This window comes from Bubalus kerabau, chromosome X (assembly GCF_029407905.1).
Source record: "Bubalus kerabau isolate K-KA32 ecotype Philippines breed swamp buffalo chromosome X, PCC_UOA_SB_1v2, whole genome shotgun sequence".
Lineage (NCBI taxonomy): Eukaryota > Metazoa > Chordata > Mammalia > Artiodactyla > Bovidae > Bubalus > Bubalus kerabau.
In genome coordinates, this window is record NC_073647.1 from 118,501,122 (window position 1) to 118,515,454 (window position 14,333).

The following is a 14,333-nucleotide window of genomic DNA, read 5'->3' on the forward strand; positions in this document are numbered from 1 at the left end:
CTGTGTGCCACAACTACAGAGCTAGCGCTGTGGAGCCCACAAGCCACGCCTTCTAAGCCCACATATGGCAACTACTGGAGCACAAGTACCTAGAGCCTGTGCTTCACAAGAGAAGCCACTGCAGTGAGAAGCTCACAGACTGCAACACACAGGTCCTGCTCTCTGCAACTAGAGAAAGCTTGTGCACAGCAATGAAGACCCAGTGCATCCAAAAACAATCTTTTTAATAAAAAAGATAAAATATTATTGAAAAACTAAGGGTATAGTAAATGGAGATCCAGCCCATGTTCATCATTCAGAAGACCTAATATTATTAAGAAAATAGTATTCCCAGATTGATCTACAGATTTGATGCAATCCCTGCCCAAATCCTTGCCATCATTTTTGTAGAAATTGCAAAGCTGGTTATAAAATGCACACAAAAAGCCAAGGGAACACCAAATATCCATAATAATCTTGAGGGGAAAAGACACAGTTGAACTCACATTTTCCCCCTTTAAAGTATTCTGCAAAGCTACTTTAATACATATAGTGTGATACTAGCATAAAGGATTAACATATAGATTAATGGAAGTGAATTGAGAATCTAATAATAAGCCATACATTTACAGTCAAATTATTTTCCACAACAGTACCAAGGTGATTCAATAAAGAAAGAATAATCTCTCCAAATCAGAGGTACTAGGAAGGGGGACAAAAACACAAAGCTGGCCCCCATGTACTAGCTTGGGGCTGGTGCACTGAGATGACCCAGAGGGATGGTACAGGGAGGGAGGAGGGAGGGGGGGTTCAGGATGGAGAACACGTGTACACCCGTGGCGGATTCATGTTGATGTATGGCAAAACCAATACAATACTGTAAAGTAATTAATATCCAATTAAAATAAATAAATTTATAGTAAAAAATTAGATAAAAATTTAAATGTAGGAGTTAAAATTATAAAACTTTTAGGAGATAACATGAGAATAAATTATGACCTTGAATTAAGTAATGGTTTTATAGGTATGAAACCTACAACACAAGCAACCAAAGAAAAACATAAATAACTTGGACTTCATCGAAATGCAAAACTTTTGTACTTCAAAGGACACTGTCAAGAAAGTGAAAAGATAAGACACCGGATGGGAGAAAACATTTCCAAATCATGTATCTAAGAAGGATATATTATATGAAATATACAAAGACCTCTGAAAAGTCAATAAAAAGACACTCAGTTAAAATCAATAATTGGTTTGAATAGACATTCTTCAAAGATTTCATTCAGTCACTCAGTCATGTCCAACTCTTTGCAACCCCGTGGACTGCAGCACGCCAGGCCTCCCTGTCCATCACCAACTCGTGGAGTTTACTCAGACTCACGTCCATTGAGTCAGTGATGCCATCCAACCATCTCATCCTCTGTTGTCCCCTTCTCCCGCCTTCAATCTTTCCCAGCATCAAGGTCTTTTCAAATGAGTCAGTTATTTGCATCAGGTGTCCAAAGTATTGGAGTTTCAGCTTTAGCATCAGCCCTTATAATGAATATTCAGGACTGATTTCCTTTAGGATGAACTGGTTGGATCTCCTTGCAGTCCAAGGGACTCTCAAGAGTCTTCTCCAACATCACAGTTCAAAAGCATCAATACTTCGGTGCTCAGCTTTCTTTATAGTCCAACTCTCACATCCATACATGACTACTGGAAAAACCATAGCCTTGACTAGATGGACCTTTGTTGGCAAAGTAGTGTCTCTGCTTTTTAATATGCTGTCTAGGTTGGTCATAACTTTTCCTCTAAGGAGTAAGCGTCTTTTAATTTCATGGCTACAATCACCATCTGCAGTGATTTTGGAGCCCAAGATAATAAAGTCTGTCACTGTTTGCACTGTTTCCCCATCTATTTCCCATGAAGTGATGGGACCAGATGCCATGATCTTAGTGTTCTGAATGTTGAGCTTTAAGCCAACTTTTTCACTCTCTTTCACTTTCATCAAAAGGCTCTTTAGTTCTTCGCTTTCTGCCATAAGTGTGGTGTTATCTGCATATCTGAAGTTATTGATATTTCTCTCAGCAATCTTGTTTCCATCTTGTGCTTCATCCAGCCCAGTATATCTCATGATGTACTCTGCATATAAGTTAAATAAGCAGGATGACAGTATACAGCCTTAATGTGTACTCCTTTCCCAATTTGGAACCAGTCTGTTGTTCCATGTCCACTTCTAACTGTTGCTTCCTGACCTTCATACAGATTTCTGAAGAGGCAGGTAAGGTGGTCTGGTCTGGTATTCCCATCTCTTTAAGAAGTTTCCACAGTTTGTGGTGATCCACACAGTCAAAGGCTTTGGCATAGTCAATAAAGCAGAAGTAGATGTTTTTCTGGACTCGCTTGCTTTTTCGATGATGTGATGGATGTTGGCAATTTGATGTCTGATTCCTCTGCCTTTTCTAAATCAAGGTTGAACATCTGGAAGTTCACGGTTCATGTATTGCTGAAGCCTGGCTTGGAGAATTTTGAGCATTACTTTACTGGCGTGTGAGATGAGTGCAATTGTGCAGTAGTTTGAGCATTCTTTGGCATTGCCTTTCTTTGGGATTGGAATGAAAACTGACCTTTTCCAGTCCTGTGGCCACTACTGAGTTTTCCAAATTTGCTGGCATATTGAGTGCAGCACTTTCACAGCATCATCTTTTAGGATTTGAAATAGCTCAACTGGAATTTCATCACCTCCACTAGCTTTGTTTGTAGTGATGCTTCCTAAGGCCCACTAGACTTCCCATTCCAGGATGTCTGGCTCTAGGTGAGTGATCATACCATCATGATTATCTGGGTCGTGAAGATCTTTTTTTATAGTTCCTCTGTGTATTCTTGCCACCTCTTCTTAATATCTTCTGCTTCTGTTAGGTCCGTACCATTTCTGTCCTTTATTGAGCCCATCTTTGCATGAAAACTTCCCTTGGTATCTCTAATTTTCTTGAAGAGATCTCTAGTCTTTCCCATTCTATTGTTTTCCTCTAGTTCTTTGCACTGATCACTGAGGAAGGCTTTCTTATCTCTCCTTGCTGTTCTTTAGAGCTCTGCCTTCAAATGGGTGTATCTTTCCTTTTCACCCTTGCTTTTCACTTCTCTTCTTTTCACAGCTATTTCTAAGGCCTCCTCAGACAGCCATTTTGCTTTTTTGCATTTTTTTTTCTTGGGGATGGAAGATTTAAGGGTTGTCAATTAACATGTCAAAGTATGCTCAGCGTCATTAGGGAAATGGAAATCTAAACCATAATGAGATACCACTATACGCCTACTAGGATGGCTATACTCAAGAAGACAGTGACATATGTTGGCAAGGGTGTGGAAAATTGGAATCCTCATACATTACTGGCAGAATATAAAATGGTAGAACTACTGTGGAAAACACTGTGGCAATTCCTCAAAAGTTAAACATAGACTTATCCTATAACCTAGCAATTCCGCTCCAAGGTATGTTCCTGAGTATTGAAAATATGTGTTGATGCAAAACCTGGTACACAAATGTTTATAGCAGTATTATTCATTCACTGTATCCTAACTGTGGAAACAAATGAAAGGTTTATCAACTGATGAATGGATAAACAAAATGAAACATTACTTATAGTAGAATATTATTCCTGTATTAAAAAGAAATGAAGGGTACAGTAGGCTGGTTCATCATTCAAAAATCAATTACTGTAAGCTATCATCTCAATAGGACAAAGAAGAAAAATCACTTGATCATATCAATAGATGCAGAAAAATTATTTGTCAAATCCAATGCCCATTCATGAATAAAAACTTCCAGCAGCATAGGAATAGAAGGAAGCTTCTTCAACCTAATAAAGAGGAGCTATTTAAAAAAACAACAACACTAGATCCAACATCATACTTATTGGTAATAAGGTAGATGCTTTCTCTCTCAAATTGGGAACAAAGCAAGGATGTCCCTGCTTACCACAACTATCCAGCTTCCTGTGTGGAAGTCCTAGCTAATGCAACATGACAGGATAAGGAAATTAATGCTATATAGTTTGGGAAAGAAGAAATAAAACTTTATCGTCAGATGATACGAGTGTCTATGTAGAAAATCTCAAAGAATCAACAAGAACCTCCTAAAACTAATGAGTGATTGTAGAAAGGTTTCAAGTCCTACGGTTGCTATACAGAAGTCAACTGTTTTCCTGTATATCAACAATGTACAATTGGAATTTGAAATTCAAAATACAGTACCATTACATTAGCACTAAAAATACTGAAATACTTAAATGTGTAAATTTAATAAAACATACAAGCTCTATACAAAGAAAACTGTGTAAAACTCATGGTAGAAATCAAAGAAGATGAAAAGAATGTAGTTGGTGGACTGACACTATTCAATTTCAATGCTTACTTTAAAGCTTCAATAATTTGTGAAAAAGTCAGCAAATAGATTAATGGAATATAAAAGGGAGCCCAGAAGTAGATCCATACAAATAGAGTCAGCTGGCCTTTAACAAAGTAGCAAAAGGAATCCAATGGAGAAAGGATACTCTTTTCAACAAATGCTGATGGAACATCTAGATATCCACATGCCAAAAAGAAGAATCTAGACATTGAATCTAGATTGAAGAATCTAGACAATCTAGAATCTAGACCTTACATCTTTTGGAAAATTTTACTCAAAATGGTTTTCTCCTCAGAACGGGAACAAAGGATGTGTATGGTGACCATTCTTATTAAGCCTAATGCTGAAAGCCACCTCATAGACAGGAAAAGGAAATAGAAGCATTTAGATTGGAAAGGAAGAAATGAAATTGCACGTATTTGCCAATGACATGAAAGTCTTTGTACAAAATCACAAAGAATTACCAAAAAACAAACATCTTAAAGCTAATGTGAGTTTATCAATAATATGAGATGAACATAGCAAAATTATATTTCTGTATCCTTATATACTAGCAAAGAACACCTGGAAACTAGAGTTAAAAACAAAATACTATTTGCAATCACCCAAAGCAAAATGAAATTCTTAGGTATACATCCCACTAAACCTGTAGAAGCCGTGTATGTTAAAAAACTACAGAACTTTGATGAAAGAAATCAAAGATCTAAATAAATGGAGAAATGTACTCTGTTCATGGATTGGAAGGCTCAATATAGTAAAGATGTCATTTCTCCCCAAATTACTCTCTAGATTTGCTCCAGTTCCAGTTAAAACCCCAGGAAGATTTGCTGTGGATATAGAAAGCTTATCCTCACATATACATGGAAAGACAAAAGCATAGGAAATTTTGAAAAAATAATGATAATATTATTATTATCATTATTATATTATTATTATTATAATGATTATTGTGATAATGATTATGATATAATTATTATAATGATAATATTATTATTATTATAATGGGGTGAAATAATCATTCACCCCATTTTAAAACTTATATGGCTATAGTTATTTAAGTGTAGTACTGGCAGAGGGATAGACACATAGTTCATTGCAACACATTAGATTGCCCATAAGTAGCCCCACATAGATACAACCAACTGATATCTGAGAAAGGTTCAAATCCTATTCAGTGAAGAACAGATAGGGTGTTTTATATTTTAACAGTAATAGAGCAATTAGCTATCCATGGGCCAAAAATTGTACCTCTACATAAACCTCACATCTTATATAAAAATTAATTCAAACTGAATGGTAGATTTACATGTAAAACATAAAACTCCAGAACTTTTTAAAGGCATACTAGAAAATCTTTGGGACCTGGTAGACGAAGGTCTTAGACATGATACCAAATTCACAGTTTGTAGATTAAAAAAAAAAAGAATCTCAACAGTAGTAAAGGGAGATAGACAAAGAGCATGTGCATGTACAGGAGGAAGTAGGGCATGAGGGAGAGATCATCTAATTAGGCAGTGGGTAAAAGAAGCATTTTCCCAAAAAGGATTGTACAGGTTCCTCCCAAGCACGTGAAAATATGTTCGACATCATTAGAGAAGTACAAATTTAAGCCACAGTGAGGTTACACTACATAACTATTAGAAAAGCTGAAATTTTTTAAAATGATAGTACCACATCTGGCAAAGATATAGGGAAACTGCATCTTTCATATGTTGCTGTTTGGAATTTAAAGTTGTGTAGTCACTATGGAAAAACAATTTGCCATACAGTCTAGGTATTGTACTCCAGGGAAATGTACATCCCAGAGAAAGGAAAACCTGTTTTCACACCAACACCTGCAACCAGGTTTTCATAGCGGTTCTATCTGAAAGAGGTAAAATTTAGAAAGAACTGAAATGTCCTGCAATGGGTTAATGACTAACCAGATTGTGGTACATCCATACCATGGACACCTACTCAGCAGAAAGAAGAAAAAAGACTAGAAACCTATGGACGCATACAGCTATTTGGGAATTTGGGAATTGTGCTGTATTTAAAAGTCTCAAGGGAATTAATGCTGTATTTTAAAAAAGCTATTTGTAAAGGTCATATACTGTATTATTTTCTTTGTATAGGTTTCAAAGTGATAAAATTATAGAACTGGAAGACAGATTAATGACTGTCAGGTGCTGGGGACCACAAAGCTTGTGTGAGGAGCATGAAGAGGGGTAGGTGTGACTATAAAGGGTAGTATGTTAAGATTGTTGTGGGGATCTTTGTGGAACAGTTCTGTGTCTCTGGTGTGGTGACTATGTGAATTTACACATTGTGATAAAATTGATTAGCTCTACATATACGCATGAGTTCATGTAAAACTGGTAAGATCTGAATAAGGCCTGTTGTTTTTACCAATTTCACTTTCCCGGTTTTTATATTGTACTACAGTTAGGTACTAAGGGATCTTCCCTGGTGGCTCAGATGGTAAAGGATCAGCCGGCAATGTGGGAGACCCAGGTTCGATCACTGGGTCAGGAGACCCCCTGGAGAAGGGAATAGCAACCCATTCCAGTATTCTTGCCTGGAGAATCCTGTGTACAGAGAGTCGGACATGACTGAGCGACTAACACTTTCACTTAGCTACAAAAGGTGTTACCATCAGGGAGAGAGTGAGTTAAGAACCTCTCTGTACTATCTTTGCACTTTCTGTTAAGTACAATAATTTTAAAATGAAAAAAAATCTTTAAAGTTTTCTCATGATCTATATGCTCATTCACAAAATGGATAATTAAGGCACAAAAATTTGAGCATATTTGGAGTGGGGTCTATTTTCATAATAGCTTTTTTTGATAAATTCATATCCCATAAAATTTACCTCTTTAAATTATACAATTCATTTGCTTTTAGTATATTCACAGACTTGTGCAGCCCTCATCACTGTCTGTTTCCAGGCCATTTTCATCACCCCTAAAAGAGACCCCATTGCAATTAGTAGACACATATTATCTAACCCCTCCCTAGCCTCTGTCAACCGCTTATCTGCTTTGTCTCTTGTGGATTTGCCTATTGAGGACATTACATATAAATAGAATCATACAATATGTGACCTTTGTGCCTGGCTTCTTTCACTTAACATGTCTTCAGGGTTCATCCAAGTTGTAGCATATACCAGTATTTCATTCCCTTATAGAGCCGAATAACATTCCCTTGTGTGTGGATATACCACATTTTATATATTCATGTATTAGTTAGTGACATTTGGATTGTATCATCTTTTTAGCTATTATGCATAATGCTGCTGTGAACATTTATGGACAGTCTATCCCAATTCAGAAAGTCTGTATTTACAAATTTACTTACTGGCTAAAATTTATTTGTAGCCCAAAAATGAATATGCTTGGCACTATCACAGTCATTCACAGACATGGCAAAGTGGCAAAAAATTTGAATCACTCTATGCACGCAGTCCCAGCTGAGGTCGAACAAGCTACACTCTGCCTTCTTGTTCTGGCTTTCATGATAGGAACAAGGGTTCTTTTATGATCTATTTAGTGCTATATATATATATATATATATTTTTTTTTACATCTTTGTGTTAGTTTGCTGCTTCAAGTGGTCCCTAAGAATAGTACTACAAGTATTGTCTAGTGTTCAGAAGCACAGTAAGGTTGCATTGTGCCCTAGAGAGAAAATTCAAGTGTTAGATAAGCTTAGTCAGGCATGAGTTATAGGACTGTTGGCCGAAGTTCAATATTAATGAATCAACAGTATATATAGACATACCTTGTTTTATTGCCCTTTGCTTTATTGAACTTTGCAGATATTGCATTTTTTACAAATTGAAGGTTTGTGTCAACCCTACCTTGGACAAGTCTATATATCAGCACTATTTTTCCAAAGTGTTTGCCCACTTTATGTCCCTATGTCACATTTGGTAATTCCCTCAGTATTTCAGACTTTTTCAGTATTACATTTGTTATGGTGATCTGTAATCAGGGCCTTCAAATCTAGGTCAGTCTTCATCAGTGGAGAGTCTCGAATTGCTGGTTCCTATTATTAGGTTACTCTCCTTTTAGAAACCAGTTCCATCACGTATAAAACAACCCAGTAGAAATTATTTCTTAGGACATTATTTGGATAAAAACTGTACATTTCATTTGAGATCACATTTATTTTTAGTCTCATAGAAAATCATAGGTACTTAGAGTTAGAAAGAGGATATACCCAAGGACTATATAAGTAAAAATCAAACTTTTACAGTAGAACCTTTCATGGATAAGCTTGGAATCAACTTCTGAGTCTTGAAAGACCTTGATTAGAAATAATTTGTAATTTGACTAAAGCCTAAATTTGATTTACACAAGGCGAATGGCTGGGTTTGGAGATTTACTTAGCTTGATAGTAAACTTAGCCACTAAATTTTGCCGAGTGGTTAAAAAAAAATAAAAAATTTTCTGTCAAATGAATTTTTGCTTTGTAATCTTAACTGCTCACCTCTTCAGCAGCATGAATAACTGACTGTATCATTATAATTAAATGATTTTGGTAGTAGTACATCAAAAAAAAGCAGCATATATGTATAATAACAGAATCAATTTTGTTTCTCTTTGTAGTGAAGACTTCACCAGTAACCAAATAAATAGGCATATTCCCCTTTTCCTCACTGCGATGTCCAGATCCTTCACTGTTTAAAATGCTAGGCCTGTTGTTTCTCTTTGTAATGAAGATTTCACCAGTAACCAAATGAATAGGCATATTCCCCTTTTCATCACTGCCATGTCCAGATCCTTCACTGTTTAAAATGCTAGGCCTGTTGTTAGGTATTGTGTTTATATATGTCATCTCATCTATTCTTCCAAGAAATCCTGCAAAATATATGTTACCTACATTTTGTGTATGAGGATATTGAGGATTAGAGAAGTGAGAGAACTTTTTGATTGATGAACAGAAATGATAGAGCCAGTTGAACCCAAGTTGGTCTGCCTTTTGGACTCTAGTGCCCATTTTTTCCATACATGTCAGACTGTTAGTCCTCAGGCTTTGTATCCTAGAGTGTAGCTACCTTTGTGTTCATATGCCTCCTCTGCCATAAACAAAATGTGTGTGTGGATTGGAAACAGAAATTTTTCCTTGTTTTCTTCACAACTTTACTCTGAACATCTAGACCTATATCTGACACAAAGTAGATATTCAGTACATATTTATTGAGTGAGTGAAGGAATGTCATGTAAGTTTTGTGAATTTACTGAAGATTCTAGGGATGAGTTTTCCAGGTGGTCAGTGGTGAAGAAACCACCTGTCAATGCAGGAGACGTGGGTTTGATCCTTGGGTCAGGAAGATCCTCTAGAGCAGGAAATGACCACCCACTCCAGTATTCTTGCATGGGAAATCCCATGGACAGAAGAGCCTGGCAGACTACAAGTCCATGGGAATGCAGAGAATTGGATACAACTGAGCACATAAATAAAATATAACATATGGTTCCAACAGAAAAAAGAAACATCAAGTCTCAAAATTATATTGATACCAACTCCTCTGGAGGAGATGGCACCCCACTACAGTATTCTTGCCTGGAAAATTCCACAGATAGAGGAGGCTGATAGGCTGTAGTCCATGGGGGTCACAGAGAATCAGAAACGACTGAGCATGCCCACACACACACACACTCACTCACATACACTCGGGATGACACAATAAAAGAACAATGTAATAGTTGATGAGCAGAAGAAAGTTTATGCTCTTTTGCAAAGATTACATCTGTAAAAAGTAAATAGGCTGTTGTTACACTTTGATGGTTACAACTCCAAAGTTGGAGCCCTAATTCTAATACTTTGATTATCACATGATTTTAATACTGTGCTTATCTATCCCTTCTTACCTGACTTAGCACTCTAGCATATCCAGACTACTTTGGGGTGGAAGCTCGCTTGGCAGCTTGCTATAATGAGGTCATAAATTAGTTATGGTAGTGGGTGGTGGCCTTCTTATATGAGAAATTCAAGTCTAGGTATCCTCAAAGTAATTTCTGTAGAGATACCAGGGAAAGATCAGGAAGTCTCAGGAATGGACAAAAGACTTGGAAAATATTTCAGGAAAATAAATTTATTCAAATGATTAGTAAACTGTACACAACTTCATTAGTCATCAGAGACATGCGAATTAATACCACAAACTATTACCACTGCTTTCTCAACCATGTTACTAAAAACTGAAAATGACAATTTCAAATGTTGGTGAAGACATAGAACCACCAAAACTCTTACTATAATAAGAGTATAAATTAGTTCAACCACTCTGATAAGCTATTTAGGAATATAGACCAAAACTGATGTATCTACACTTTAATAACCTAGCATTTTCACTCCTAGATATATACCCATCAGAAATTCCTCAACATATGTCCACCAAAAAACATGTACAAGAATGCTTTTAGCAGAATTATACTAGTCCTGAATTGGAAATAATCCAAATGTCCAATAGCTGTAGAATGGCATAAATGTAGTATATTCATACAGTGGAGTGCTATTAGGTTGGTGCAAAAGTAATTGCCATTTTGCACTGTTGAACTTTGCTGTTTGATATTGGAATATATTCTTAAATAAATTTGGTTATGTTATATATCATTTTACTGTGCATTTCTTGCTTTTGTTTTGTTTTTTTGCTAATGACATTACTTGCTGTTTATTTTATATTTATTTAGACTAGGGAAGGGAAATAATGTTAGACCAAAAGCAAATTCAAGTGGTTTTCTTGTTTGAGTTCAAAATGGGTTATAAAGCAGCAGAGATAACTTGCAAAACATCAGCAACATATTTGGCCCAGGAACTGCTAACGAACGTACAGTGCAGGGGTGGTTTAAGAAGTTTTGCAAAGGAGAAGACAGCCTTGAAGATGAAGAGCATAAAAGCTGGCCATCATTAGTTGGCAACGATCAAGTGAGAGGATCATCAAAGCTGATCCTCTTACAACTACATGAGAAGTTGCCAAAGAACTCAGCATCAACCATTCTACTGTCATTAGGCATTTGAAGCAAATTGGAAAGGTGCAAAAGCTTGATAAGTGGATGCCTCATGCTGCTGCTGCTGCTACTGCTAAGTCGCTTCAGTCGTGTCCGACTCTGTGCAACCCCATAGACGGCAGCCCACCAGGCTCCCCCGTCCCTGGGATTCTCCAGGCAAGAACACTGGAGTGGGTGCCATTTCCTTTTCCAGTGCATGAAAGTGAAAAGTGAAAGGGAAGTCGCTCAGTCATGTCTGACTCTTAGCAACCCCATGGACTGAAGCCTACCAGGCTCCTCCGTCCATGGGATTTTCCAGGCAAGAGTACTGGAGTGGGGTGCCATTGCCTTCTCCAAGATGCCTCATGAGCTGACCGCAAATCAAGAAAAATTGTCATTTTGAAGCATCGTCTTCTCTTATTCTATGCAACAACAAACCATTTCTTGCATGATGAAAAGTGGATTTTATACAACAACCAGCAACAACCAGCTCAGTGGTTGGACCAAGAAGAAGCTCCAAAGCACTTTCCAAAGCCTAACTTGCACCAAAAAAATGTCTTGGTCACTGTTTGGTGGTCTGCTGCTGGTCTGATCCACTATAACTTTCTGAATCCTGGCAAAACCATTACATCTGAGAAGTATGCTCAGCAGATCATTAAGATGCACCAAAAACCAAATGCCTGCAGTCAGAATTGGTCAACAAAATGGGCCCAGTTCTTCTCCACAACAATGTGCGTTGCACAACCAATACTTCAAAAGTTGAACGAATTGGGCTATGAAGTTTTGCCTCATCTGCCATATTCACCTGACCTCTCACCAACCAGTTTTCACTTCTTCAAGCACCTCGACAACTTTTTGCATGCAAAATGCTTCCACAAACAGGAGGAGGCAGAAAATGCTTTCCAAGAGTTTGTCAAATCCCAAAGCACAGATTTTCATGCTACAGGAATAAACCAACTTATTTCTTGTTGGCAAAAATGTGTTAATTGTAATGGTTCCTATTTTAATTAATAAAGATGTGTTTGAGCCTAGTCATAATGATTTAAAATTCACAATCCAAAACTACAATTATATTTGCACCAACCTACTACAAGGTAAAGAAGATGGATGAACCTTTGTTACACATGAAACATAGATGAATCTCATAAGCAAAATGATGAGTGAAGGAAGCCAGGCATGAAAGACTACCTACCTATGATTCCATTTATTTAAAGTACAAAAATAGCATAAGTAATCTATGACATTTAACATCAAAATAGTAGTTACTTTTTGGGGGTGGTAGTGATTGGCAGGGAGCATAATATAGGGGCTTCTGACATGCTTGCTGGTCATCTTCTGTTTCTTGATCTGGGTACTGGTTACATGGGTGAGTTCACTGAAAATTCTAGCTGTACATTTACAACTTATGTACAAGTAATAGGTATACAGTGTCCTAGGGGAAAGAATAGAACCATTTTATCTTGTCAGCTTTTCTGGTCAGAGATAAAGATCTCTCTAGACCATTTAGATATTTGCGTTTTGCCTAGTGAGGATCTTGTTTATTAGTTCACAGAAGTACTCATCAGTCTTAGTGGGTAAAGGCTCATTAGGTACCTATTCTATGCAGAATGCTAAGTACCAGGGTGAGTATATATATAGGAATCAAACATGGATACCTTGAAATCTAGTAATCCAGACAGATAATCCTTATTCTTGATAGTAAATAACCAAGGAGAGCAACTCAAGACACAGATGAATCTTGTTTTGGTATTTTTACTGGGTGCTTAGGAAATACTGCCGAGGCATTTCGTTCAAAGCGAATCTAAAGTTTCGACATAAAAGTGCCATTTCTGAAATGCTTTGGAAAGAATTCCACTAGTCTATTTGAATTGGCTTCCCTGATGGCTCAGCAGGTAAAGAATCCACCTGCAGTGCAGGAGACCCAGGAGACGTGGGTTCCATTCCTGGATGGGGAGGATCCCTTGGAGGAGGAAATGGCCACCTGGTCCAGTATTCTTGCCTCAGGGATTCCACGGACAGAGGAGCCTGGCAAGCTAACAGTCCAAAGAGTCACAAAGAGTTGGACACAACTGAGCACACATACACACACATTTAAATTGGCCTGGCATTGTCTATGATATTGACCTTTATTTTGTTTAGCTTATGTTTCATCCCCATAAACAAGGTAGAGTTGATCTATTCTGTATACTCTTCAGAAATACCTGCCAGAGAATTTTAAGACTACTGTTTGGGTGGTGGTTGGTGGTTTACTCACTGAGTCGTGTCTGATGTTTGCAACCCCATGCACGGACTGTAGCCTGCCAGGTTCTTCGGTCCGTGGGATTTTGTAGGCAAGAATACCGGAGTGGGTTGCCATTTCCTTCTCTGTTTGGGAATGATTTCCAAATTACTCATTTTTTAGTGCAAAGTTTATAAGCAATACGGGTTTTCTGAAAAGCTTTGCCAATTTGTCTCTATATTGTATACATTTTTAGCATGTCTAATATCTGAATGAAAATGTTACCAAGTTTTTCTTGCATCCTGACCTTAATTATTTGTTTCTTCAGTAAAATTTTTTTCTTTTAATGACCTTGGGAATCTAGGCTTTATCTTTTTAATTTCATCACCTCTCTTTATGTTATGTGAAAACATCAGTGTCTTGCACAAGGCTAAAAACAATACTATCTTGTTCTTATTAAATTCATGGAAAGTTTGATGTTACTAAATATTAAGTGGGTTATAGCTAAAGGTTTTACAGGTTTTCTTATAGAAATAATAAAAATTTCTTTTTAAGCTCTGATAAGACATGATTTTTTTTTCTTTTAATGTGTGCGTTAGTTGCTTTTTCTTTTAATGTGTGCATGTCCGACTCTTTGCAACCCCATGGATGGTAGCCTGCCAGGCTCCTCTGCCCATGGGATTCACTAGGCAAGAATACCAGAGTGGATTGCCATTCCCTTCTCCAGGGGATCTTCCTGACCCAGGGATTGAACCTGGGTCTCCTGCATTGCTGG

General features: G+C 37.3%; 1 protein-coding gene and 1 pseudogene across 16 annotated transcripts in view; both read left to right on the forward strand.

Annotated features, from left to right (window-relative positions):
• CASK (calcium/calmodulin dependent serine protein kinase) overlaps positions 1 to 14,333 on the forward strand; it is a 372,876-nt gene that overhangs the window by 85,519 nt on the left and 273,024 nt on the right. The window contains exon 2 of one of the 16 annotated variants that reach the window (XM_055562968.1): positions 6,481 to 6,573. The exons of the other annotated variants lie outside the window; for them this stretch is intronic. Coding sequence (XP_055418943.1) covers positions 6,564 to 6,573 — 10 coding nt within the window. The 5' untranslated portion in view covers positions 6,481 to 6,563. The remainder of the gene's footprint in view (positions 1 to 6,480; positions 6,574 to 14,333) is intronic. 16 annotated transcript variants of the gene reach the window in all.
• On the forward strand, positions 7,628 to 12,368 carry LOC129639450 (histone-lysine N-methyltransferase SETMAR-like; annotated as a pseudogene).